The sequence below is a fragment of the Patiria miniata genome, unplaced genomic scaffold, assembly GCF_015706575.1.
Source record: "Patiria miniata isolate m_02_andy unplaced genomic scaffold, ASM1570657v1 HiC_scaffold_7, whole genome shotgun sequence".
NCBI classification, from domain to species: domain Eukaryota; kingdom Metazoa; phylum Echinodermata; class Asteroidea; order Valvatida; family Asterinidae; genus Patiria; species Patiria miniata.
In genome coordinates this window covers 16,907,490-16,932,409 of record NW_024037074.1, presented here as the reverse complement: position 1 = coordinate 16,932,409, position 24,920 = coordinate 16,907,490, and the positions used below count along the sequence as shown (strand labels likewise).

Below are 24,920 nucleotides of genomic sequence, written 5' to 3'. Positions count from 1 at the left end.
GGGGTTAGCCTTACATTTTTAGTCAAAATCGGCAAAAATTTACTTTTCTCAAAACAAGGCAGAAATTCATCTGGATGCAAGAGGAACATCAATCAATACTCTAACACGCATAATTTTGAAGATTTGGGCAAAACTCATCAATTTTTTTGAGAGAAAAAGTTATTTTTTGAGCAATTTCACCTTAATTTTTCGACGGAATTACCCCTTTAACAGTACATCTGTCCAGCAACCGATTTGGAATGCGTTCTAGGGCCCTTAAGGTATCTTTCTAGCAACTTTCAAGAAATATCATTTTTTGGCCAAAATTGAAAAAAATGCAAGGGGTTAGCCTTACATTTTTAGTCAAAATCGGCCAAAAATTGACTTTTCTCAAAACAAGGCAGAAATTCCAAAAGCAAAGTACACAGGAATGGAATTGAATCTCAGAAAATGTTAGGGTTGTAACATGGGCTTGCTCATTTATTTATTGCAATGGAGTAATTTCTAGAATCATACAACAAATCAAAACTGGATGAACATCAGTCCCAAGTAAAATTTGACTTGATAATTAACGGCAATGCACATACACTTTAATGTTCCTGAATAAATCACTACCGTTTGAAAAAAATCTAAACATTTGGAACAATCCTTTTAGTTCAAATACATCACAGGGGTAAGGCTAAACTTACCCAACAAAGACTTGTATTTGATGTATTCTAAAACAAACACAACGTTCACAAAATTGACTCTTATTTTTTCGATGTCATTGTGTGTCGCCTTTTTTTTTTTTAAACAAGATGACCTAACCCAGTTATCTAAAATGTACAAGTGATTTTGTGAAAACCTGCACTGACAAACACTTCTTGCCTAAGATGTTTGAAACTATAGACCACATGACTTAGTCACATGACTGGTCACACGACATGTGTATTTGCGCTTTCAACAGAAGGCATGGTACAGCTTTAAAATGGACAAGGGATACATGTGAGATTCGGCCGAATTTTGGACAAATAATGCACGACATGACCTAAGTTGGCAACTTTTAGTTTTTGCGATAGCCAGAAATTTTAAAAACCATTTGCCCAGTCAGTGTGTCGGGCGTCATCAGGCAAAGAGTTTTCTCGGCCCATGAGTAACAATTATTGATACGTCTTAACTGAGTATTTCTACCATATAAAGGAGACAATGTACAAATGAAACTCCTACAATCGGAGACGTCATACATTTACGAACAGGATACTTCCAAAAGAACATGACCAAATTTCAAATGGGGGTTATGGAGACTGTTTTAATTTGTTGAAGACATATTTTGTTTCACAACGTCGGTAAATATCAGGTACTGGAGCTGGATTCGAACCTGCACCCTCCAGGACAGACTGATGCATGTTTTGACCAATCACGGCCGCGATTACTGAACCATATGCCCAGACAAGTCTGACAACTGCGCTTGAACCTTACATGATGACCACTGTATTACAATTTTCTACATCAGTTGAATGATGTCTCCACATGATGCAACCTCATGCAGTAAATCCGGCTGTTCAAAAAACTACTCGATGTTCAGGAAATGGACACAGAGGTGCTGATGATAGTGGTACAAACAAAAACCACATGGCTTAAAAATTTATTGTATTTTTTTATTGTGACAAGTAAAACATGAGAAAATGGTTTCGAGAATGTAAATGCTTCCAAAATCTACAGGGATTCAAGCAGTTGTAACAAATCTAAACTTGTGCATTAAGTACAAATCACTCTGCTCCTGTTCTGACTTAATGCGGAAAAACATCCAATTTGTTTAAATAACATGCACTTGAAGTTTTTCTGCGATTTTTTTTTTCAACTATGAATTCATCAGGAATCATTTTCTAAATCAAATACCATCACCTCTATCAAAAAGGAACATAAAAACTTACAAAATCTCCGTAACATCAACTGACAAATGCGTACATTTAGTAATAAAAGGAAGGAAATATATAATATTAGAATTCTTATTTATTTTTTTATCTGCCCAATATACAGCACATACACCAAAACTCTTATAGGTTTTTTCTTAAATCTCTGCCCTTCGGAAAAAACGATAACAATTCACACTCACAAAATTGTCATTAATTTAGTATATTATATTCATTACGTACTGAAGGTGATTATATTTTACAACGTCCGTTTGGCTAATATTCTTGTTTCAAACATGAAATTACCGCAAGTTAAGAACATGTACAGCAGGAAACTTAGTCGTTCCCTAAACTTAAAAGAGTACTTTTGGTGTCGTTTGATCAAACGCGGAACTGAACACTTTCAATGAATTGTGTGGGCGTTTTCATTGTAGAAGCCTCATGAGAATTACATTACATACAGCGGCCAAGACGACACTGAAGATTAGGAGTTTAAATTTGTGAAAAGTTTACAAACATTGAGTTCGTGATAAGCGTGCTTGGATCATGAGAATTCGGAGAACAAAATTTCCATGTCAAATATTTTTATTCAGGGATGATTTCTTTTCCTGTTGTCCTTTTTTTTTTGGAGAAACACTTTTACAATGTCTTCTTTTTTGTGTGTTTTTTTTTCTGTCAAAGGCCATGCCTGCTTTCAAACAGGAGAGAAAACGTACAGCGTAGATTTTTCACTAAAGACAAAATACTCCAAAATAATTAGTTTTAGCATCTGAGTATCACATTTGTTAAACTAATATGGACTGCTTCAAAACCATTAGAGTGCCCTCTATAATCCATGACGCCTCGTGAACATTTTTCTAATCCTCAAAATCTGTGACAAAAAAACACAAAACTGTGTCTTCAAGAAAACACCCTATCACCAGAATTAAATTCGCTATAAAACTCATGACGTGCAAACTATACTTTAATTGCCCTACATCAAGATATAAAATAAATACCAAATAATTAATCCCATATCTACCCAGCTACTGTCACAAATCACTGCTTTAGGTAACATCATTCAAAACGACTTTCCCCAAAAAGGAAAGAAAACTTAAAGTCTGTACACATTTAATGAATTACTGACATGAAAACATATTTAGTTGTCAAAGTGTGTACTGTGTAAAACATTCCTGGTATCAAATTGATGTTTATATCAAGTTATTTCAAAGATTATTTTAAAAAGGGGCCATCAAACATATTTATGAATTTTTTTCTTTTAAATCTTGAACAATACAAGTCGGGTTGTCAACAGCCTTTATAAATGTTCCAATCTCAGGGATAAACCTACCGACTACAATTGTACCCTGTCCTATGAACGGATCATAACTTTGTCTTTACTTCGTTAACACTGCATCGTATTACCCATTGATACCACTCACTGAGACTCGATAATTAGTTTTAATTTTAAGCTGCATTTAGTACCGAACATGTAATTTTCCAGGATTTTTTTTTCAATTATGATTTTTTTTTTCAGATAATGGCAATACACCTTCAACAGGGTAGTATTATCGAAAATTAATCAAATTTAACATTGGATTCTTCTGTACACGTGTATTCTTTCTTGAAGGCTGGACAAACATGTAAGTTTATATCTAAAAATTGGTTTTTGTTTCCTATGGGCTTGTGTTGCTTTGTCAAATATTGAGGAGAAAAACAAAACAAAATACCACTTTGTGGGCTGCATCATGTAACAAACTAGGATTCATACCAGTTGAAGGTGATGATAATTTTCTAGACGCCATCCCGCGAGACTTGTCGACGAGCTTCGTGACGTGATGTCGCTGCCCCATGGGTCGTCATAACTACAGGAAGGCGTCGGGTTTGCCTCGCGGGTCCTTCTGGTTTCGGTAACGGAATGTAATGAAAATACCAACAATCTGGGCCGGGAAAGAAGCACAGTAAAAACACAGAATCAGGAAATAAACCACGAAGGCAAACCGACTAAATTCACTTTAAATCAATAATAAGGTTTAACGAATAAACTGACTGAAGCAAGATTCGAACCAGCGACCTCAAGTCTGCCACACCAAATGGAAGACTGCTGTTGGCTGAACGCTTTTACAATTTACATACTGTGATTCAGAGGTCAAAGGTTAAAATACTGCTTCAGTGAATTTCTTTGTTTAATCTTGTAATAGAAAAAGAAAAAGCTTAACTTAAAAACCATTAGTATAAACTAAACGAGGAAAATGGGGAGGAGGTACCACCATCACCGATATCTGTTCATCACCATCAGGGATATGAGCTTCACCAACAAGAAATATGACCCTCCAGCACAAAAGCAGTCGGAAGTTGTACGGCCGTAATTTGAGATACAGGCTATAATACAGCCTTTGAAACATACATGTATATTGATGAAGATTGGGAACTGAACATGCCTACATTGTATAACTCTGTCAGATTTTGTCCGATTCCCATATTCTATACTTCATCGGATAGTTTATTCAATGTCTTTTTTTTTAAAGAGCACCAAATTCCACTTTTCAAAAATTGGTCCAAGTGACTGGTTTTGTGCCACGGCGTCACAATGGCCCTCCAAAAATATTTATACAGTACTGTTATGTCATATTTTTTTTGGAAGGGGGGAAATGAATTGGAAAAAGTTAGTGCACTGAGCCTGGTGTTAGTGGAGAAGGGGGAGGGGCTTAGTGGGGGGGGGGAGTGATATTCAATGGAGCATTAGCTACGACTGCGAAAAGTGAAATTGGGAGTTTAAATGAAAGAAAACAGTGTTAATCATTCATCATGCATATTTTTATCTTCCAAATCATTAATATTAAGGAATTTTTTTCCCAATTGCATTAAAAAAAAAAAATCACTGACAGAAACTCAAGTTATTCTTGTATGCATAAATTTAGTTTTCAAGAATGGGAAGAGGGGTTACTGAGAAAAACAGGACAATTTTGAATGAATCTCACTGCAAAAATTGGTAAAAATGAGGGTAGGTATGATGCATGATGAATGAATTTTAAGACAGAAAATGAGCGATGATACAAAGGATTATGTTAATGTAAAAAAACAAATAATGAAGCAAAAATGCCAAGCAACTGTGCAATGCAACCCAAGCCTTTTTAACCTCTTTTGGAAAACTGGTCTTAAGAAATTTAACGATTAACGATTGCCAAATATTTTAATGTTCTTTAACTCGGTCAGCTTGTGTGTAACACAATCCAACTTGGCCTGACAACTAACTAGACCGTGACGGAGTTGGAGGGCGGTGTGCTTGTGTACGTCCCTGATACAGGCCACAAGCCGTCGGGACGCTTGCGGAATCCTAATGAAGTTGAGGCATTTTTGTTTTTGACTGATCTCAATACCGACTCTACTCCATAGAGGATTTAGGATCTTTTAATGCATGCATTAGTGCAGGCTCTGATTCTTCTTGCCCTCAAGCTTTTGAAATTTCCATTTAAAAGCCTTCGGAAAAATAGCGGATAAAATTCCTGCACGGTGCTTTTTTTGGGGGGGGGTGGCAATGTCTTTGTGGAATGTTTCAATAATCAACTCAATTATGAAGTTATTTGGTAGACAACTAGATAAAGAAATTCAAAGCAATTTTTTTTTCAATAGGCCTTTCCAAAAATTGTCAGATACTTTCTGACTTTTGAAAATCACCAACATTAAAATAAGTTTTAATAAAAAGAACAGCTACATAGTCATGCTGAAAACAATTTCACAATGACATGCAAATAAACAAAACAACAACAACAACAACAACAACAGGCAAGTGCTGCACTGTACTTGATCGGACACACTTTGCTTCAACAACTATGGACTAAGAGTTTGTGGATTTGTGTCATTTCAGTTTGATTTGAAATTAATTATTGTTTCACCGTACACCACGCTTAATGTGGCTCAAAGGCCCGGACCGAGTGAGATAGAAAGAAAATCTAAATGTAAACCAAAATAACTAGTAGAAAAGGCTGAGATAGGTCTTTCACAACACCTGTGCATATTAGATTGAGAAATAGCCTGAATTCTTCCCAAATTCTTTTTGACTAAAATGCTAATAAATAAAGTAATAGTTGCTGGGTTTGGCAATCTACAGTGCAATATCCAAGAAAAAAAGATAATTAAAATCAGCTTTTTTTTTAATTTTGATGGAAATGAGATTAATGCAAATAATGTTTGAAACAGTTTGTGTAAAACACTGGTTTGGAAGAGTAACTAGAAGTACAAAAAAAATAATGAAAACCGAACACAACGAGAGCAAAATATGGCCAGCTCACATGAACCAAAAAAGCAAAACAACGGGACAGGGAAAGACAACATTCACCATTACCACATGTACCCACAATCAGCCAAAATCCAACAGTATCTGTTATTTAGTTATTCATTAATATTTTTTAAGGATTTGGGACCTTACATCTTACTACTAGTTTACACAGGGCTAACTGCTCTAACTTTTAAAGGAAGAGGACACCATTTGCAATATAGAATTGTTTTTGACGATTCAAAGAACTATACAATAAATGTGATGCAGATTATCAAAAATTTAACCTGTCAAAAATTTCAGCTCAGTAGATATTCTTTTTTGAGAAAATTGTGATTAAGCATCTTCACTTTTTTCAACACAAAGAATATGTTTCCGTTGAAAATGCGATGGTTTGGTCCAAACTATCGCCAGGAAATGATGGTAATTTCTATTTTCTCAAAAATGACAGCATATAAGGTGGAGTGATGTCACAGGATGTTTGATCCTATTATTTACTTACAATCATGCAGGACATTTCATATTTTGTCAGTTTCATTTTTGGATGTTTGCAAATATGGAGTCCAGTACCTCAAAGTACACAGAACATGCCACTGATGTAATGCACAATGTTGGATTTTGGAAGATCCACAAACTCAACTTCTTAAAAGCAAAAATGCATAGGAGCCAAAGCTTTTAAAACAATCAAGTTTGCCATAGCAAGCGGTTTGTGTTTATGTAATACCTAATACGGCGTGACGGGGCTACAAGAAAGCACTAGGGTTAGCTCTCGGGTCTTTCTGGTTCCGATATCGAACAGCTAACCACACCCCGATCAGCTGTGAGGAAAGTGGGCGTGGCATAGACGGTGGGATGAAAAGAGAAGAAGAGAGAGACATACAGAGAAAAAAAAAAATAATGAACGGAGGCAGAATACTTGATATGGTTAAGCGTCAATATGGTACAGCAAATATAGACACGATATTACAGGAATGCCAGTGGGTTTTTTGTTCCAGGGCCTGAAGAAAGTTGACGTGGAAGGGGGCAGGCTTGCCCAAAACGATCGCAATACACCATAAACACACTGCAATACCACTAAACACATTGCAATATGTCTGCTTTAAACTTATTTAATTCATACTTTCATGTATCAAGCTAGCATGGCGATTGCAATGGAGCATCGCATGAACAAATGCTTCCTCTGTGCACGAAACACGATTATTTATTTTTCCAGCCTGTGAAGGGATTGAATGCCTAAGTTTGTTTTTTTTACAAACATGAAAAAGCCTGAAGTCAGGATATAGCCTGAAAAATGGAATATCAGATTTACATTTTTGAAGGTCTGGTGAAAAATGGTGATCTTTAAATAAAAAGTTGTCTCTGTTAAACAATTGTTTAGTAGTTTCAATATTATTACTCAGGAAATTGTTATTGGGAGAAACTTTTTTTTTTCAGGAAAGGGGAGAAACATGAATTTTTTTTAAAAACAGCCCAAGCCTGACTACAATGAACTCCATTTGAATGTTAGCTGTCACCGCACAACACCAGTTCAAATGAATGATCTTAATTTTCCATGATGAGTTTAGCGTACCCAATAGAAACAAATTTGTGGTAATATGACGTTGGAAATAATATCAAATACAAGAATACAAACACTGACAGTGTATGGCAAAGGTTGAGTTCCATGTAATTAATGTACAATGGGAAAAGTCTACATACAGGGCAATCAAATTTGGACTTCACTAATGCACAACTCACAAGAGAAAGCCAAAACTTGACTAATTTCTTTTGCCAATGTTTTTTCCCGAGGAGTTCAATGATAAAAAAACCTGAACATGAATGGAGCCATCAAACATGAACTACGAGTGCCAAACTCTTCCAAACCAGTTCGTCTCGTCATGCAAACCTATTCTGCAGTGTTCTGGTCATTGTTGACTTGACATTCCATCAACACACGAGGGCGACATTTAATACATCTAATGGGACACAAAACCCGCATGCCACAAAACGGGGGCAATTCTAATCCACTTTACATGTATCTTAATTATTAATATTTTCCATCTTCCATTTTATCACATCTCATCATGTAATGACCCAGTTTTAAGTACTTCTGTTTAGGTCAAAGAAACAGCGCCCTCTATAAATCATGCGTAAGAACGATGCATCTTATGTGTGCTAGGATGTGCAACCATTAAAAAATAATAAGAATGCGAGGGCGAGGGGGGGGGGGGAAGCAATGTGGTTTTGTTTTAATGTGGAAAGGTTTTCTCATTCTAAGTTTCACATGTTATTGGAGACATGTTTGAAGATGTTATTTTAGAAAGGAGATAGGATGGGGGGATGAGAGGGGGGTCAGTGATGAGCATGGCGAAGCAAACGACCATCGTTCAACAGTTTTTGGGAAGTCAGATTGGCGCAGTGTTTCTTTCCTCATCTTCCGCAACTTATGGCCCGGGTTCGATTCCCGCCTTGGAATTGGGTTCTATTCCCCAGAATTAGCTTGATTTGGTTTTCATCCCACCTCCAAAATTGAACATTTCTTGATTTGTCTGCATTCTGCAGGATTTTTCGGGCATGCAAGTTGCGGTGCCTGTGGTACTTCTGAGGAATTCTTGGTTTCATTTATACCACAACTATATCATAATAATGGTCAATACATGTTTATTGGAATGAAAGCTTTATATTTGAAAAAAAAAAACATTTAAAAGGGTTGGGGGGGGGAGTTCATGAATTCACTACCATGCCCAACAAGCAGCAAGCAATACAACAATCGTCCAACATACCTCTGTAAAACTAAAGAAGAGCCCGACTCCGCCCGAGTAGTGAAGTCCCTGGTAAAACACTGCGTCCAGCTTTGTGTCGCACGGCTCGCAAGAGGAGCAATTCATCTGTTCTTTTCCTTTACAGCATGTTAGCTACGCACAGGCATAATGAATGACAAATTGAATAAAAGAATATATATCATTGTTTATTATTTTTATATAACTAAATATTCAGGTAATTTTTTTTGGCATAATCTACACAAACTTTTATTCCGGAATTTCGCAGTTAACACAACAGAAAAAGTGTGTTGCTGGTGGCATAAATTTACGTAGTCTGTGGAGGGTTGCTTGTCACTGTGCATTGGCTTTTTCCTTCCCTGGGTTTTCCTCCAAGTTCCCACTTTTGGGAGAAACGCAAATGATCCTATACGCCTTTAACCCATTACAAAATGACATTCCCTTTCGCCCAGAACCAAAAAGTATTTAAAGCAACTCAGGTCAACTCAAGTGGTCTTTGATTTTAGACAAGTTAACTCTTCTGCATTGATTTCCACTGGACTTTGGAGATCCATCGCCTAGACTCGGGGCTTTACAACAGGTGTCGCCTACCTTGGCGCAGTCTGGGTGGGTGGTGTCGTTTCCGTTGAACCCACAGCAGTCCAATCCCTTCTGGATGTCGGCCTTGGTTTCCGGGCCGGAGTTGTCCCAGCTAGCCTTGACTAGCTTATTCCGTTGGTCCTTTCCCAGCGCCAGGCAAGCGATGGATACGGAGATCTGAATCAGGAACACCAGGAACAGGATCACCATGTACTGGGGGGAAGGGTTCAGGAAGATACATCTTGCAAAATGACTCCAAATATGCGACTAGGCTTTATGTGTCGCATAGTCTCCGTTTATGACATTATTCATATTCAGTGACTCGGGGAGTCAGCCAGTCAGCCAGTCAGTCAGTGATAAGCACCGTCAATATCGGAATTTTCAATAATCGATTATCGGAAATCTAATATTGAGAATATTCGATACAAATCGATTATCCCGTGTAAACTTTAAAGATCATAAAGATGACACTTTCATAACAACAACAAAATCTTTAAGTCCCAATTTTCATTTGTTCTTCAATTTTTTTTATTTATTTTTTTTTTTTATAATTTTTTTTTTTTTTTTTTTTTTCCCCCTCAGAATTATTCCTGACATCACAGAACGCAAGCGGTAAGAGCATTTGTGATCAGGGAAATAGCTTGGTTGCCAAGGATACAAAGAAGAGGCAGACTTGGTGATGCTTGAGGGCACCGACCAGCCCAATGATGGCCACAGCAAAGAGGAAAATCCCACAGGCGATGATGCCGCCCACGATGTACATGCTGGAGACATAGGCAGCGCTCTTAGCGACCGGCGGCACGATGATGAGAATCAGAGCGACAATCTGAAAGGAAACGATGGGATAAAGAAAAAAAAGAAAAGGCAAGAAGAACATGTCACTTATTGACAACCAAAGATCTTGTCAAATTCCTCTTCTGTTTTTCACGAAGAGGTATTTTTCTTCGAGATTTTGTTGAGAAAAAAAAACGTGGAAAATAATGTTTGCTAATTAGATCTCATCCTAGATTAGATGCCTTTTACACGGGCTAGTCACCAACAGTCAGATCATATTTCAAGCAAGCACCGAGACTAGTCAAATTCAGTCAACAGGCAAAAGCAGGCAAGTGGTAGTAGGCACAGCTGGCTTATCAATCACCTACAGTGAAATCTCTACCAAGTTACATAAACAGTCACAGCCAGTCAATCCTGCTTTCTGTAGGCTGGGAGCTCTTAACTGTTGAAAACAGTCACTTGATTGATTTTGACCGAAAGGACAACTTGGCACAGAATGTTAACGAAGGTCAATTTGATTAATTTTGTGTACAGAAACTCAGCCCCCCACCCCCATGGTCTTGATTACAATGTACATCCTTTCCGATTTGAGCAATTTGTAGGCATGTCAGTTTGTTGCTAAAGCTATCCAACTGTGTTACGCAAACATTCATGTTCTCAATGTGCAAGATGGTCATGTTGAAAAACATCTGTGTAAATAGACAAACTGATCGTATGGACAGACATCAAACATTACACAGTATTTGAACGCATATATTTGCATTAATTCCATATGGGGAGAAAAAAATTAAGAATCATGCATGCACTGATTTTCAATCCTCTCACATAACAGACTACATGCTAATTTTATGAATGTTCATCGTCTCATGTGCACAGTTCTGCAAACAAATACAGGGGTGTGAGTGACCACTGATAAAAATAGCTGAAAACAGCTGAAAAAGGTGTAAAAAAGCTGAACTTACTATACTTTTGTACACAGCAATTGAGGGAAAAAAGCTGAAATCCAGAACAAAAAAAGCTGAAATCAGCTTTAAAGCTGAGATTTCACACCCCTGCAAATACATGTGGCATTTATGAAATCAAACAGAGGCTTGTCTTCCATCTAAGGGATTTTTTGCATTCTGCAAGAAATTGAACAGTGTGTAATTTTTCTAGAAAAAGACTCTACAAAATTTTATAGCATGTGATGGTTGTGTGTGAATACCATGAACGTACATGCATTGGAAAGCATCTGCCAATATTTGTTCCCCATAAATCAAATCGAACAGACGGACAGTTTTGCCACATACTGTGGGTTCAAGCATGGAGGTAGAATTACCGTACATGTACCTCCATGGTTCAAGCAAACCAGAAGACTATTTTCCTTGAGACCTTGGAATTCCTTGCTTTTACTGATTTTAAACTGATTCCTTGCTTTTACTGATTTTTAGGAGGCACAACTTGGATTGAAAACTGAACGAATTCGACTATTTTACATTTTCTGATAAGACTGGAAGTGTATAAACCAAATAAACTACAATGAAATGAAATGTGCTAAGTCTTAAAATTAAGGAAAATTCAGCCATAGCACATTTCAGTCAATTATAATTTCAATTTGCATGATTTACAAGGCCATCACACGATATCTGTAAATAGGGTAATTTACCCGCCTGATTACATGCAACCACCCATAGTTATAGATTCATTGTTTTGTTAATATGTTACGGGGGGAAAAATGGACAAACGGCACAATCACATGGCAACGCTGGCAATTTTTATACAGAGGTCTTGAATCATGGCATGACATGATGGTGGGGTACGTGTGGCCGCTCTTGTCTCGTAAGCCCGAGCATCAAAACAAACGCTTGGTTTGATTAGATTGGCGGTCAATGATCAACCAATATGCGCGTTGTGGGGCAGGAGTCAGTGTCGCGCTACTGTGGCCGTGTACTATGTACGTGTGCAGTACACTAACATGAACCTTGCAAGCGTGTTTACATATGGTAAACATGCAAACGGTTGGAGAAATTAAGAAATGGGACAAAAAGGCTTGCCAATATTAACCACGGAATTCTAATGACTTCGTCTGCTGAGATCACCGAATCAGCTAGTGAAGATCACAGCAATTGTGAAACACACTCACCTCCAAGATGCATAATTTATATATTAACATCTTGACGGTTGAATTTTGCAGGTTTTTTATATGCAAATCACAAAAATTGAGCTGAAAGTATCAGAATTTTTGCCTGTATATATGTACAGCGTAAAAAGAAAGGAATGCCATTCTTGTACACAAATTTACGTTCATTTTTTTGCTAAGAAATTTGCTTCCTTCTGTTAAGCAATTTACATAAAATTGAGCCCATATAGACCATATGCGTAGCAGCCATCTTAGAGCGCAATGCCTTTGTTTAGCAGGAATATGCATGAGTGAACTTCTTATGCATATATTGATATGGGAATAAAATGACAAAAGTTGCCCGCCAAGATGGCCGCTACGTATAAGGTTCATTGTCTAACCCTAACCACCAACATAGGCCCTTTTGGCTGGAAATCATCCTCAATCCTGCAAAATCCTCTAATTGTCACTATGTTAAAATTGAATTCAGCCTTAATTAATTAATCCAAAAAACAAAAAAATAACCCTTTATTTCTTGAATTTGTTCAGGAGGTGTGACCACTGCCTCAATCATTCAAAATCCTCCAACAATCACTTTTGCTACATTGAGCAACTTCCAACTATATCTAGAACTTAGAAGCAGCGTGGATGGTATCCAAGATAATGTGGGCCTCTATTATGCATGGCTGAACATATTCAATTACTCCAGAGTACAGCCTAAGACCTTGACACAATTCATCCTCCAAAATCATCTGATATTTTCTTGCCGTTCAGCCTCAATACTAAAAAAAAACCTGTCCGATTGATTTTGGAGGATTGAGGAGGGTTAGGGCTAATGATAAACAAGACCATAAAGTGCAAAACAGATTTAGATGCCTAACGGTAACTCACGAAGGCATGGGAGGCTACCAAGTCTTATTGAAGAAGGCCCCTTAGGCTCAATGTGTGTGGGGACACTGATCAGCGTCCTAGATTTCTGAACAGTTGCGAATGCCTCGTTTTGAAAATTTAATAAAGTAAACTTCCCTGAAGCATTGTTTTCGGGAAGCTTTTCCCCCTTTTATCTGCCCATGTATCAGTATTGTAGAGTGTCCCTACAGTTTCCATGCTCCATGAGTAAACAAAAAAATGTATTTCCTAAGTTAAAAAAAAAAATCAGCTGCTCCAAATTCCTTTTCAACCAGTGCAGTTAGAGATCTCGCACTTTAATAGTTAATTCACAAAAAATTGTATATTTTTTATAATACATCATATATTATGTAGATTGTATCTGAGCATAACTGAATGTATGAATTTTCTCATATGGTTGGTACTACAAAGGCCAAAAAAAAATAGTCCTGCTTCCGATTACATGGTATTTGAAAATAGGGTAGGTAGGTAGGTAAATTTATTTTTTGCCAATTTTTTTTTGTGTACGATCACATGGAGGCGTCTGCGTATAGTCAAGGGTAAAAGGTAGAAATTGATGGTTTTAAGGGTTTTTTTTCTCATTTTTTCCATAAAAAAATTAGGGTAGGGGCTGTCAGAATAGGGTAGGTAGGGAAACCAGAAGCAGAACTATTATTTTTTTTTTGGCCTAACCACTTTGTGGGCAGGCATGTAAATACTTTGAATGCACTTTTTCTTCAAAACCAAACACACAAACAAACCTCTCTCCCACCCCTACCCCAAACAACAACAACAATACTGTCTCCTGAGTCCTGACAAAGGGCAAAGCATACTCAAATGTCTAGTTTTCCTCCATTTTTTTTTCAGGATCACACAAACTCACAAAAGAGATTTCAGAAAAAACGTGTCATTTTTTTTCAAATACTGGCTGTCGGGTCAGATGAGCAGCGCCAGCGAACCTATACCTTTCCCATTGGTAAATGTTGACATACGTACATGTATGGCAGGCTCTATCGTGCAACAAACAGTGCATAGACGTGGATTGTTGTCTGCTATGCCACATGTACATGTTACCATACCAGCAAATCTTCATGGATTTGCATTGCTGTCGTGTAAACCCCATTTTTTTCCCCATTTGAAATTAGCTGATGCACATGGACATAGAATTGAAGAAATTTTTGGTACACCATACAATACGGTTCGCTTGTTAAGAAAATAGACTGTGGAGATTTTTTTTTTTAAGGGTTCTGCCACTGCACAGCTGTATAGTGCATCTAATCATGGAGGCAGAAAACACATGTATAATAATGGTAGATAAACAATATACATGTTCAAAAATGCACATTATGAAATCACGATCAATTCTGCAGTATTATTGCGATATCCCATTTATCCATATGTTCCCTGTACAGACAATAGACCGTCCACGTGTCGATGACAATAGTGCTTCATTTAAACATTGTGTGTGCATGCATAATGGGCCAAAGGTTACATGTATGCACACTGCATGACTAATGAACAACTGTGGGGGGTATGATGTCATCAGTGGGATGAGGATTAGACTTGTCAAAGTCCTTCAAGCATTACCACAGCAGAGTATGTAGCCTTGACCAAGGCGTTGCGGGCTTATCGATTCGCCGATAAAAAAAAAATCGCCGATAACAAAATCCCTAATCAACTTGGCAAGGCATAATTGCGTGCACATATCGATGCCCGTACGCTGCTAGTGAGAAAGTAACTTGTACCATACAGCAAGGCTATGCTTGTACATGTACATGTACGTACGCACGTACATCACTGTATTCACACACGTACTCGTACAACAGCCATGCACACACAGTACATGTACATGTACATGTACATGTACAAGTACATGTACATGCATGAGCTAGTCCGCGTAACCCAACGCCTTGATGGTTTTGAGTTGACCCAGCAAAACCTATTACGGTAATGAGGTACCACCCCCGCGTATATACTGAATTCTCATTGGTCAGCCCGCGATAGGCTAACAAACACGTCGCATCCGCGAAGAAACGCTGCAATGGCGGCCCGTTGCTGTGGGTGAAAGTCGTTCAGTCCCAGTCTGTCCGAAGCAGTATTGAAGGCTCCAACGAATTCTGCAGGTAATGCTGTCATTAGACGATCGTTGCCCACTCAAATGGATTCATTACACGAGCCGAAAAACTCGAATCAATGTCAAATTGTTGAAAAAGTGACGAACATTTCGCTCTCGCTAAAATGACATGGAAGACGCCATGATGACTAATGCATTATGCATGCCGCGCGACGTCACATGATTCTTGTGAAGCTTACGATTGGTCAGCTTAAAAATGAATTAATCATACTATTGGGAAGGTTGTTTCATGTGATTGGTCCAAGACGAACCTACATAATCATCACGGCATACCCGCATACCTGAAGCCCGCCCATTTTTTTCCAAAACTGGACGAAAAAGTAAAGAAAGACATTAAACCCGGAAGTTGCAGACCCAACAAGGCGGTCGTTCGACAGGCCACGCGGCGCGTATATCCCCACACGTACGTACGTACACCCACACGCAGAACATAGTAGGCCTACATTTTACTGCCTTATTACACCGTGCGTACATGTACAGTCCGTACTCACGTGTGTGTGCTTGCTGGTTGTGTTAGTACCGAACCGTTCGTACGGACAAGGGTCGGTGGTACACGCACGGACAAGGGTCGGTGGTACACGCACGTAACCGCGTTGATTGTGGGTGCTAGGGCCCGATTATCTCCCTTCGACAAAAAGCCGAGAGACCGCATTGAACAAGGCTACAGAGTATGCGGCTTGATAGGTAAAAGGGCCATACATGTAATAACTGAGGACACTACGGTAAAAGGACACTTCACATGTTGTAAATATTTCATGGTTGTAGATGAGTGATGAACGCGTCAATGCGTTTTATAACAAATTTTCATCATTTTAATTTTATTAAATGATAACAAGATGTCAGTAATGTATGTACTAAAGCTGATTAAAAAAAAATAGTTTCTCGTCCGTTTTTTTTTTTAAATGAAGGAGGCGGGTGTCTTTTTTTATTTTCCAAGATGGCGGATATTTCCAAAATGGCGGATGGATTCTTCCATTTTCTTGACTATTTTGCTGATACAAACTTGTGTCCAAAAGCAGACAAAACCCTTTCCACATCGCTACAATTTTATTGGAAACAAAAAATAAAGACAACAGATTGACAATTTGTAAAATATATTGCAAACATATGAATTAAAAAACAAAAAAGGAGGCGGGCAGAAAAAAGAAGCACGTGGCGACGAGAAACTGGTTTATTTTTTTTACTTGGCCTAAAATATATGATTTGGTCAAGTCCATCCTCAATGAAACCTGACGTGTAGATTTTACGTACAGGACTCATGCATAAACAGGAACTAAACAAACACAATGTTTTTTAAATGGGGATGATATCATTCTTGTATTAGAAACCATTAGGTGATTTATGATCTAACTTTGTCCAGGAAATGTGTGGATACCGAAACAACATTCTGGTTTTGAAATCAATAACAATTTCAAAGGCAAGGCTGACAAAACTATAGTACAAGATTTACTCACATGAAACTCAGTAAGTGCAATTATGCTGTTAAGGAAATTTGGCATAGGGACATGTAATGTATGTGTACAGTACATTGTGCATGCATGAATATTTTTTAGTGTGCACATAATTTGCATGTAAACATGTACATTGTAGTCATATCATGACAGGCCTATGTACTATGTGTTTATGTACTTTAATACTGAAGGTAAATCTGTGCCGAGCTGCACACAATGAATTCTTTCTTTTCATTTAAAAGCTATCCACAAGTATGCAAATTTTCAAGAATTTTTTTTTCATAACTTTTTTCCAATTTGATTTTCAGACTATAAAATCATTTAAATTGTACCGATTAAAGAAATTTAAAAGAAAAAACTTATTTATAAAACACATGTTATGCATTTTGCTAAACTGACTCTTTTTCAGAACGTCAGGCTTATCCATCAAAGAAAATGGAAAATTTGGGGGGAAAATACACTAGTTGTAACTACATGTACCAAAAAATGAGGTATTAGAATCTGAAAAATGAACCCCTTGAAAATAAAATTCTTATAACCAAGTGACATATTTCTGATTTGAAAGTTTACGCCGTATTATTTACACCTCTGTATGCATTTTTAGGCCAACAATTCACGTCAGTAAAGACCACAACGTGTACAATATGACTCAAGCACCGGTGACCACGCACAGACTACCAGTCAGGTCACTCCTCACCGCTGGCGTAAATTTGTTGCTTTAGATTTCTCTAAACCCTCCCGCAATCGCCAAACCATGCGGAATGTGAAGGCTAATTCAATTCCGGAAGTCCTGTTTGCCTTAATTGATGAGGTAGAAGGGGGGGGGGGGGGGGGAAGGGGGGTTACAGCAAGCGAGAGTTTAATTCTATCCTACCCTGACCTTTTTCCAGACTCGTGTGTGTTTATTTATGCATTCTTATGACTGATCGATTTCCAAAATCTCAATGCACTCTCGGATCATACCAAGCCAGTAAGGGAGAAAGAAAAAAATTAAAAAGAAAAACATTTTCTTTGTTTGTTTGAGAAAAGACAGTTTTCCAGACAAGGATATTTTGGGTTGAATATTTGTTTAGTAAGTAAAAAGTAAAGTCTGTCACGAGCCAATGTGGCCCATCAGGCCGGCGTTTATCTCCAGTTTCAGTAGCATGAAACGACTGAGAATATTTCTATTCCCCCTGGATGGGATGCTAGTCCATCGCGGGTTACTCCCCAGCTAATGCCGGTATCCATTTATACTCCTGCTCTGGGTGGAGAGAGACAAGTGTGGGTGAAGTGGCTTGCCCAAGGACACAACATATGAACAGCAGCTGGATTATTTGGAACCCCTGACCCTCTGATCATGAGTCACGAACCCTAACCACTAGGCCACACTCCCCACTTTTTCCCCCCGTCTATAATGAGGTACATGTAACACGCAGAACAAAAAGCACTGGCACTAAAAAAATTTTTTTTAAAAGACTGAAGATTTTCATTTGTAACATCTTTCAACTGAGCCCATCCAAACAAAGGTGGTTCACGCCCCAAAACCCAGAAAGCAAGCAACAGAATAGCTTGGTGTGCAACAAATTGGCAGAAAAAAAACTCTTGTAGGCCTATATCTTTTACTGAGCCCTCTAGAACTACAGTGCACTAGGTGCATCTAGATGTTTTGTGTCGTGCCTGGCACTGACTGTAGGGCACAAATATTTTGTAAAATTGCCCTCAACCAACTTTCATGTAAAGTACCGTACTTTGTATTGAAATTGTAAAGCAGGTCATGCATTCAACAATAGGGCTATGTATTGGCCCCAGGTACCTGAGTACCCGACCACTGACATGACTGATGATGTCAGGAACCGGTTCCAGATTACGGGATCGGGTACCGATAACCAACTTTACAAAGTACTCAGTAACTTCTCAGACAATGAAAAAGAAAGGTTTTTTTCTGATGAAAATGGGTGTCACTGAGGGTGTCAGAGTCACCGGTGAGAGAAATATGACTTTGCATGAGTGTACAAATGAACCTATTATTAGGCCCCAACATGCCCAAACTATGACAATGGTCCCAACTATAGTTTGGAAAGTCCCAACCATTGTTTGGAGAGTCCCAACAATAGTTGGGGAATTCCTAACTGTAGCTGGGGTCATCCCAAAGTTCATAAACCAATACAAGTTGCACCGTTCCACTCACTGAAGATTAAAATCCAAGAATAAAAATGACAAAACCAGCAACAATGTGCACCTGGTAGCATTTTAATTGGGCAAACATGTAAAGTTCTTCACATATTTTAGGAATCATTTAAGAAACTGATAAAGCTAAAAGGGAAATTGGTTTTAGCATATCATTTCCTAAATGGTTCCTCAAATATGAGTCATCCCATCCACAATACTTAACATATTCTAAAAGTAACAAGATTTAATTGTCTTAAGCTGTGTACAACGAGCCATGTATCAGCTCATTATTAAAGGCGTTCACTGGAGATGTTTGTGCCACTGTATTTAACTTGAACGTCATGGCACAATGATTTATTTATGTCTATTTTTATAGAAACATTATTCGAGACTCCAAGAGTGGCATTGAATGTTTATTTCAGTGAATTGTATGTAGGGTCCAGAGTTCAGGGCCATATTTCATGGCGTTGCTTATAACAGCCAAAAAGTTGTGCTTACTATAGCAGAAAATTGTGCTAACCTTAACCTTAAGCATTATTTTGTGGCGTGGACGTGCTAACGGTCACGCGCGTATGGAGATTATAAATGTTACGTCACTAAGTTAAGCAAATTTTTCCTCTGAGGTAAGCATACCTTTTGCTGTGCTTACTGTTTATGGTCTCCATGAAATTATCAAAAACATTTATTCAGAACTTTGCATTCATTTGGATGGAAAAAAACGAATTCTCAACTCGCGCTTTCCATATCGACAGATGCCCCAAACATTACCGCGCGAGCCGGCACTTTCATTTCAACCACCGTGTAAAATTATAATCTGCTTGATAAATCGTAACTGTTTTTATGATATTAAATATAAATGAAAATGTCACAGACTTGCACACTCGTACCCACAAAGTTAAGACTTTTATTAAAACAGTGGTATAAAAAGAAATGATTGAAAGCTTGTCGCAACTTTCCGCAAAGCATTTTTAAAGGTTGGGGTACAGAGGCGAAACGAGAGAATTTTGTACAACGGCGAGACGCCATTGCAACCAGACTAGTCTACTACCGCATGTTATTGTACGCTGATGGCATTGGTGCCAGACTTGTACGTAGTTTGGCACGCAGTAACAGTAATAACGCGTGCACACATGTTCCGTGTTGCTGTGTTGTGTGGAGCGGGATCGGCCATTGCCAGACTTTGTCTGGCACGCGGTATTTATAACAGGAATAATGCGTGGACACATATTGCAACTGCGTTGTGTCGAGTGAGATCGGAACTATACTTTGCCCGTGCGTAACGGCGGGCCATCTGGCATTGTCTGGTCGCATCGCGGTGTTTGCTCGGCACGCGCCTGGACAGTAATAATAATAATAATAACTGTATTTATATAGCGCTTTTTGCCAGAGGATACAAAGCGCTGGGGGAGAATGCAACCAAAGCCAGGTATATGAAGTATATGAACATATGAGACCCATTATGAAGCACCTTTTTGCTAGGTGCTGTGGCGCATAATTGCTGCCACTGCCAGAAACACCGGGGCAAACCCCTCCTCTTAGCGACAAGTGTTACTGGGTTCTTTAACGTGCATTACACAACACACGGGACCTACGGCTTTACGTCCCATCCGAAGGACGAAGCAATAATGGTAAAGTGCCTTGCTCAAGAGCACAAGCACCATGTTCCCACGGTCAGGACTCGAACCCGTGTACCACGGCACACGAGTCGAACACCGTAACCATTGGACCACAGCGCCCCGACAGTGCGAAGGTCCAGGGAAAACAATCGTAACTTTTTTGTTATGAGTGGTAAAAAACCTGATTCAGAAATCAACTTTATGTTTATTTAATGGGGATTCCTATGATACCAAACATTTTGATAGATTTGGAAAAGAAGATTTATAAAAGATGCTAACAGTATATAATGTAAATCTTAACTCCAAATTCGGCCATTTAAATTGTATCTCCAAAATGTTCAAACGCCATTGATTTTTTTGTGTAGTTCTCTTTTCAGTGATACAAAAAATAACATTTTTTCGCTAAAAAATTAAATTTGCCGGACTCCCTAGTATTAGCACGGTTTGAAATTGACTAATTTTGCGTGGTTACAGATATGCGGCCCAAAACCACTCGACTCCCTATTAGAAAGAGGAATGAACATGACGAACGAATGTCGGTCACTTCGGCACCTAGTCAACTCGGCACCTGCCAACTCGGCACCTTGCCAACTCGGCACCTTGCCAACTCGGCACCTATGTAGCCAACTCGGCACCTGGCCATCTCGGCACCTGTCAACGGCCGTGCACAGTGGCGATGGCCGGTGGGGATATGCGGCCAGGCCATGCGCGGCACTTTCACCGTGCACCGTTGCCGTGGAAGCATTGACCTGTGACGACCGACGCTGGGCGTACAGTGCTTGCTACATAACCACATAACAGACTTAAGGGCGCTACACGAGAAATCATGCTGCGTATATTGGACAGCGGCAAAAAGTTACAACATTCTCGATCTCTTTCTATCTAAATAAAACAATTCCTATTCAATTAAAAACAACAAATAACAAAGAATGTCACAATTAAATTAGTTGAATCATATTTTTTGGCAGTGGATATTTTGCCGGAGACGGCAAACCTTTAGTAAACGTTAGCTTGCCGGATATGCACTGAACATGCGCAGTTATTGTTTTTTTGTACTTTAACATTTTCCGGTGACAAATTTTAGTCTGGCTCCATGCCAATATTATCGTTGTAACCTCGTATTCACAAGATAGGATTCAGATCATTTTATAATTTCGGACTTTATTTCCCTTTTAAAAAAAATCCTCCAGAGCCACAAATCTGAAAAAGAAAATTTAATACTCTGCAATAAAATGTTTGAGACATGTTAAAATAATAAAAGAATATTCTTATTTATTTGGGGATGGGAAAAAAACAACTTAAAAATGTGGCGGGGATCGGGATCGAACCCGAGTCATCCCGCTCACTAGAGCTTTTGCTTAACCACTACATCAAACGTCCTACACAACTTTTGGTGGGAATTTAATACATCTTATAATTCAGCCCTATCTTAAAGCGTACAGCGCCCTCTGTTGATATGGATTGCCGCCGACAAACCTTTAGTAAACGTTAGTTTGCCGTCATTACCTCCGGCAAAATATCCACTAGGCCCCTAGGCCTACCTATTTTTAATTTTTTTGAGGGGGGGGGGGGGTTGAATCCGATCATGTAACCAAACACCATATGCGGTGTCAAATGAACGTAGCTATGCCTATGGATTCCATATTTTTAAACAAACGTTTAAAAGAGGTGCCGAGTCGGATAGGTGCCGAGTTGGTTTTTGTACAGGTGTCGAGTTGGTGGATGCCGAGTTGGCAAGGTGCCGAAGTGACCGGATACCTGACGAACATGCATGACGAACATAGCAAATGAAAATTGCGAAATAAATTGAAGATTGCCTACTTACGATATAAAGACTGTTGAGCGCAATTAGCGCATTTCTGCTGCACGCAAACCCCCCACACATCTTGACCACTCTCTGACGGTCGTCTTCCTGCTACAAATAAGAGATTTCTTGCGATTTTACTCCAAGGAAGTATTAAAAAAAATAATGAATTCTACTCCGATTCGCGACCCACCACCATCTCCACGTTGATTAAATTCAATGGCCTGGACAGATTTGAACGCGAGGTGGCTCACTTCAACTTTTCCAGTCCGTATTTTTTGACGCGTGACGGTTGACGCGGTAATTGCATGCAATTTGTTTTGTGAACCTTCGCGATGTTGAAAATTCTTAATCATCATTTCGAAACATTTTTACTATTGCGTATTGTTTTTCCATCAAAACAGGAATCAGATTGCGTTTTTAATTAATTAAGAAATATGAAATGTTAGGCAAGGAAAGTTTCCGAATAAATTTCTGGCATCTGATTGGCCAAAAGTTTAGGGCTGCGCCCCCCCCCCCTAATATTTCACCGATTAAAAATATAACGGGAGTGGTCCCAAAAACAAACCATGCAAATGAAGGGAGTGAGAATTTTCAAGTGTAACATTTTTATTTCAAACTCAAATATGTGGACCTTCGATGTAACACAAGATTTTAATATAGAGGCATTCATTTTAATTCCTACACATTATTAATTGAAAGACCCGACATTGAATTTAAAGCTTTAACTTGTAGTACAGTTATAACTTAACAGCATAAATGAGAGTTGCACTCACTTTAATAAAGAAACTTTAATAAAGTACTTCGCTTTAAACAACTACTAAAAACGAAATGGAAATACTGTTCCAAATCCAAAGAGTCCATGTATCTGAACTTTTGCCAGCCCGAGGACCAATCATCATGTCTAGCGCCCTCTGTCGTCCAGGATAGTACAAATCAGCCCGAAAGAAATCATTTTCTCTTTTCAGAACTACTCTGCACAATAGATCTAAGACATAATGACGTCACACTTTGTTAAAATATGCAATTTCATAGGGAAGAGGACCAATTGTCCCGACCTGACTGACTCCCATAGGAAAACGCACATGTAAACAAAATGTGACGCCACTATGTCTTAGGTCTATTTGCATAATTTGGCGACAAATTTCAATAAAGTGCTCTCTTAACATTGGCAAAAATATGCTAAGAAATTCTGATAAATAAAACTGAGCTACTTCGTTTCATGTACCATGTCTACATTTAATCCAAGGGGGTTCAGACAAAATTAAATACCACTTGACGTTTCTAACCTTTCAAACAACTGTGTATTTTAAAACATTACAATAAAATAAATCACTCATTAAAGAATTCTGACAATGCTATATTCTATACACTGTATTTGTCCAAATGACTGCTTTTACCAAAAATCTTCATTCAAACCGAATAAAAATACAACACATTAAATTAAACTTAATAGAGATTGATAAAAAAAGCCACACACAAACAAAATTGGCACCAACATTTTAAAGTGTAAACATTTATATATTTGGCTTTTTTGGGCAACAAAACTGCAACAACTTTAGCAAATGAATACAAGTTCATATACATATACATGAAATTGAGTTATATACATGGTTGGAAAGCCCACAGCGTAAGCTTTCATTTGGTATATAAAAGAGCTCCGTAGCCCCTCCCGTTCTGGAGATATGACGTATTTGCATATTAATTACTTCCTTGGAGTTCAAATTACACAACTGAGAAAACAGGCTTTGAAACAGCTGGCTTTGCTGTAGAACAACAGAACGATGCACACAGAAAGGTTGTTTTTTCCACTTTGTTCATCAAAATCAACATTTCTGTGAATGAAACCTGAAACTGTAGGTATTACAGATGTCATTTATGACAAAAAATTAAAATCACGTTTTGACGATATGTTTAACCTCTCAATGTTGAGCAGGCCATTACACAATAATGCACAGCGCGACTTATTACCCTTTTTTTGTGGAGCCAGTCACCTTTCTCCAACAGTATTTTTACTACTATCAATTTTGCCATAGAAAACTTAAAGTGGTGATAAATGCCTGGCCTTATAGCTTTCTGGACAAGATCCCTTACCAAACCATCATGACAGACCACTTCAAAGACAGATTTTCAATAAGTACGTCTTGTGAGAGGAATTTTCTGAAAGAATTTCTGAGTTAAAAATACATGCTCTTTAACATATTAATGTTTTTACTGCCAATAAATTTTCGTTTTGTACGTTTTATTGCAATGGAAAAAGCTGTTTTTTCCCCTTCTATTTTAGATGTTTTCAAAATACACTTTCACTTTTGTGGTTGCTTTTGCACCCATAACACACAAGGGATACGCCTGAATTCTTGTCAGATTGCAAGTAATTTGAAATTGGAAAGACTTAATATTCCGTAACTAAACAGGGCTTTTTTTTGTTTTGTTTGATGTCGCATTCAGAATGTGTACAACTGTAGTACTGCTAGAAAAATCTAAACACAAAACCTACAGTCCGGTTTTTTAACACCAAGATACCATATCAGTTTGTTTAA

The 24,920-nt window shown here is 38.3% G+C and overlaps 1 protein-coding gene across 2 annotated transcripts; it reads right to left on the bottom strand.

The window, feature by feature from the left end:
- Positions 1 to 432: 432 nt before the first annotated feature.
- On the bottom strand, positions 433 to 22,620 carry LOC119744928 (tetraspanin-31-like). Of its 2 annotated transcripts, XM_038221133.1 has the most exons (6): positions 22,402 to 22,620; positions 10,123 to 10,290; positions 9,477 to 9,677; positions 8,889 to 9,020; positions 6,851 to 6,944; positions 433 to 3,790 (listed from the first exon to the last, which is right to left on the bottom strand). In XM_038221133.1, exons 1-5 carry the CDS (start codon positions 22,459 to 22,461, stop codon positions 6,870 to 6,872), a joined length of 636 nt encoding a protein of 211 aa, XP_038077061.1. In that variant the 5' UTR covers positions 22,462 to 22,620; the 3' UTR covers positions 433 to 3,790; positions 6,851 to 6,869. The 2 variants fall into 2 exon arrangements, with proteins under 2 accessions (XP_038077061.1, XP_038077062.1); XM_038221134.1 differs by lacking the exon at positions 6,851 to 6,944.
- Positions 22,621 to 24,920: the final 2,300 nt, after the last annotated feature.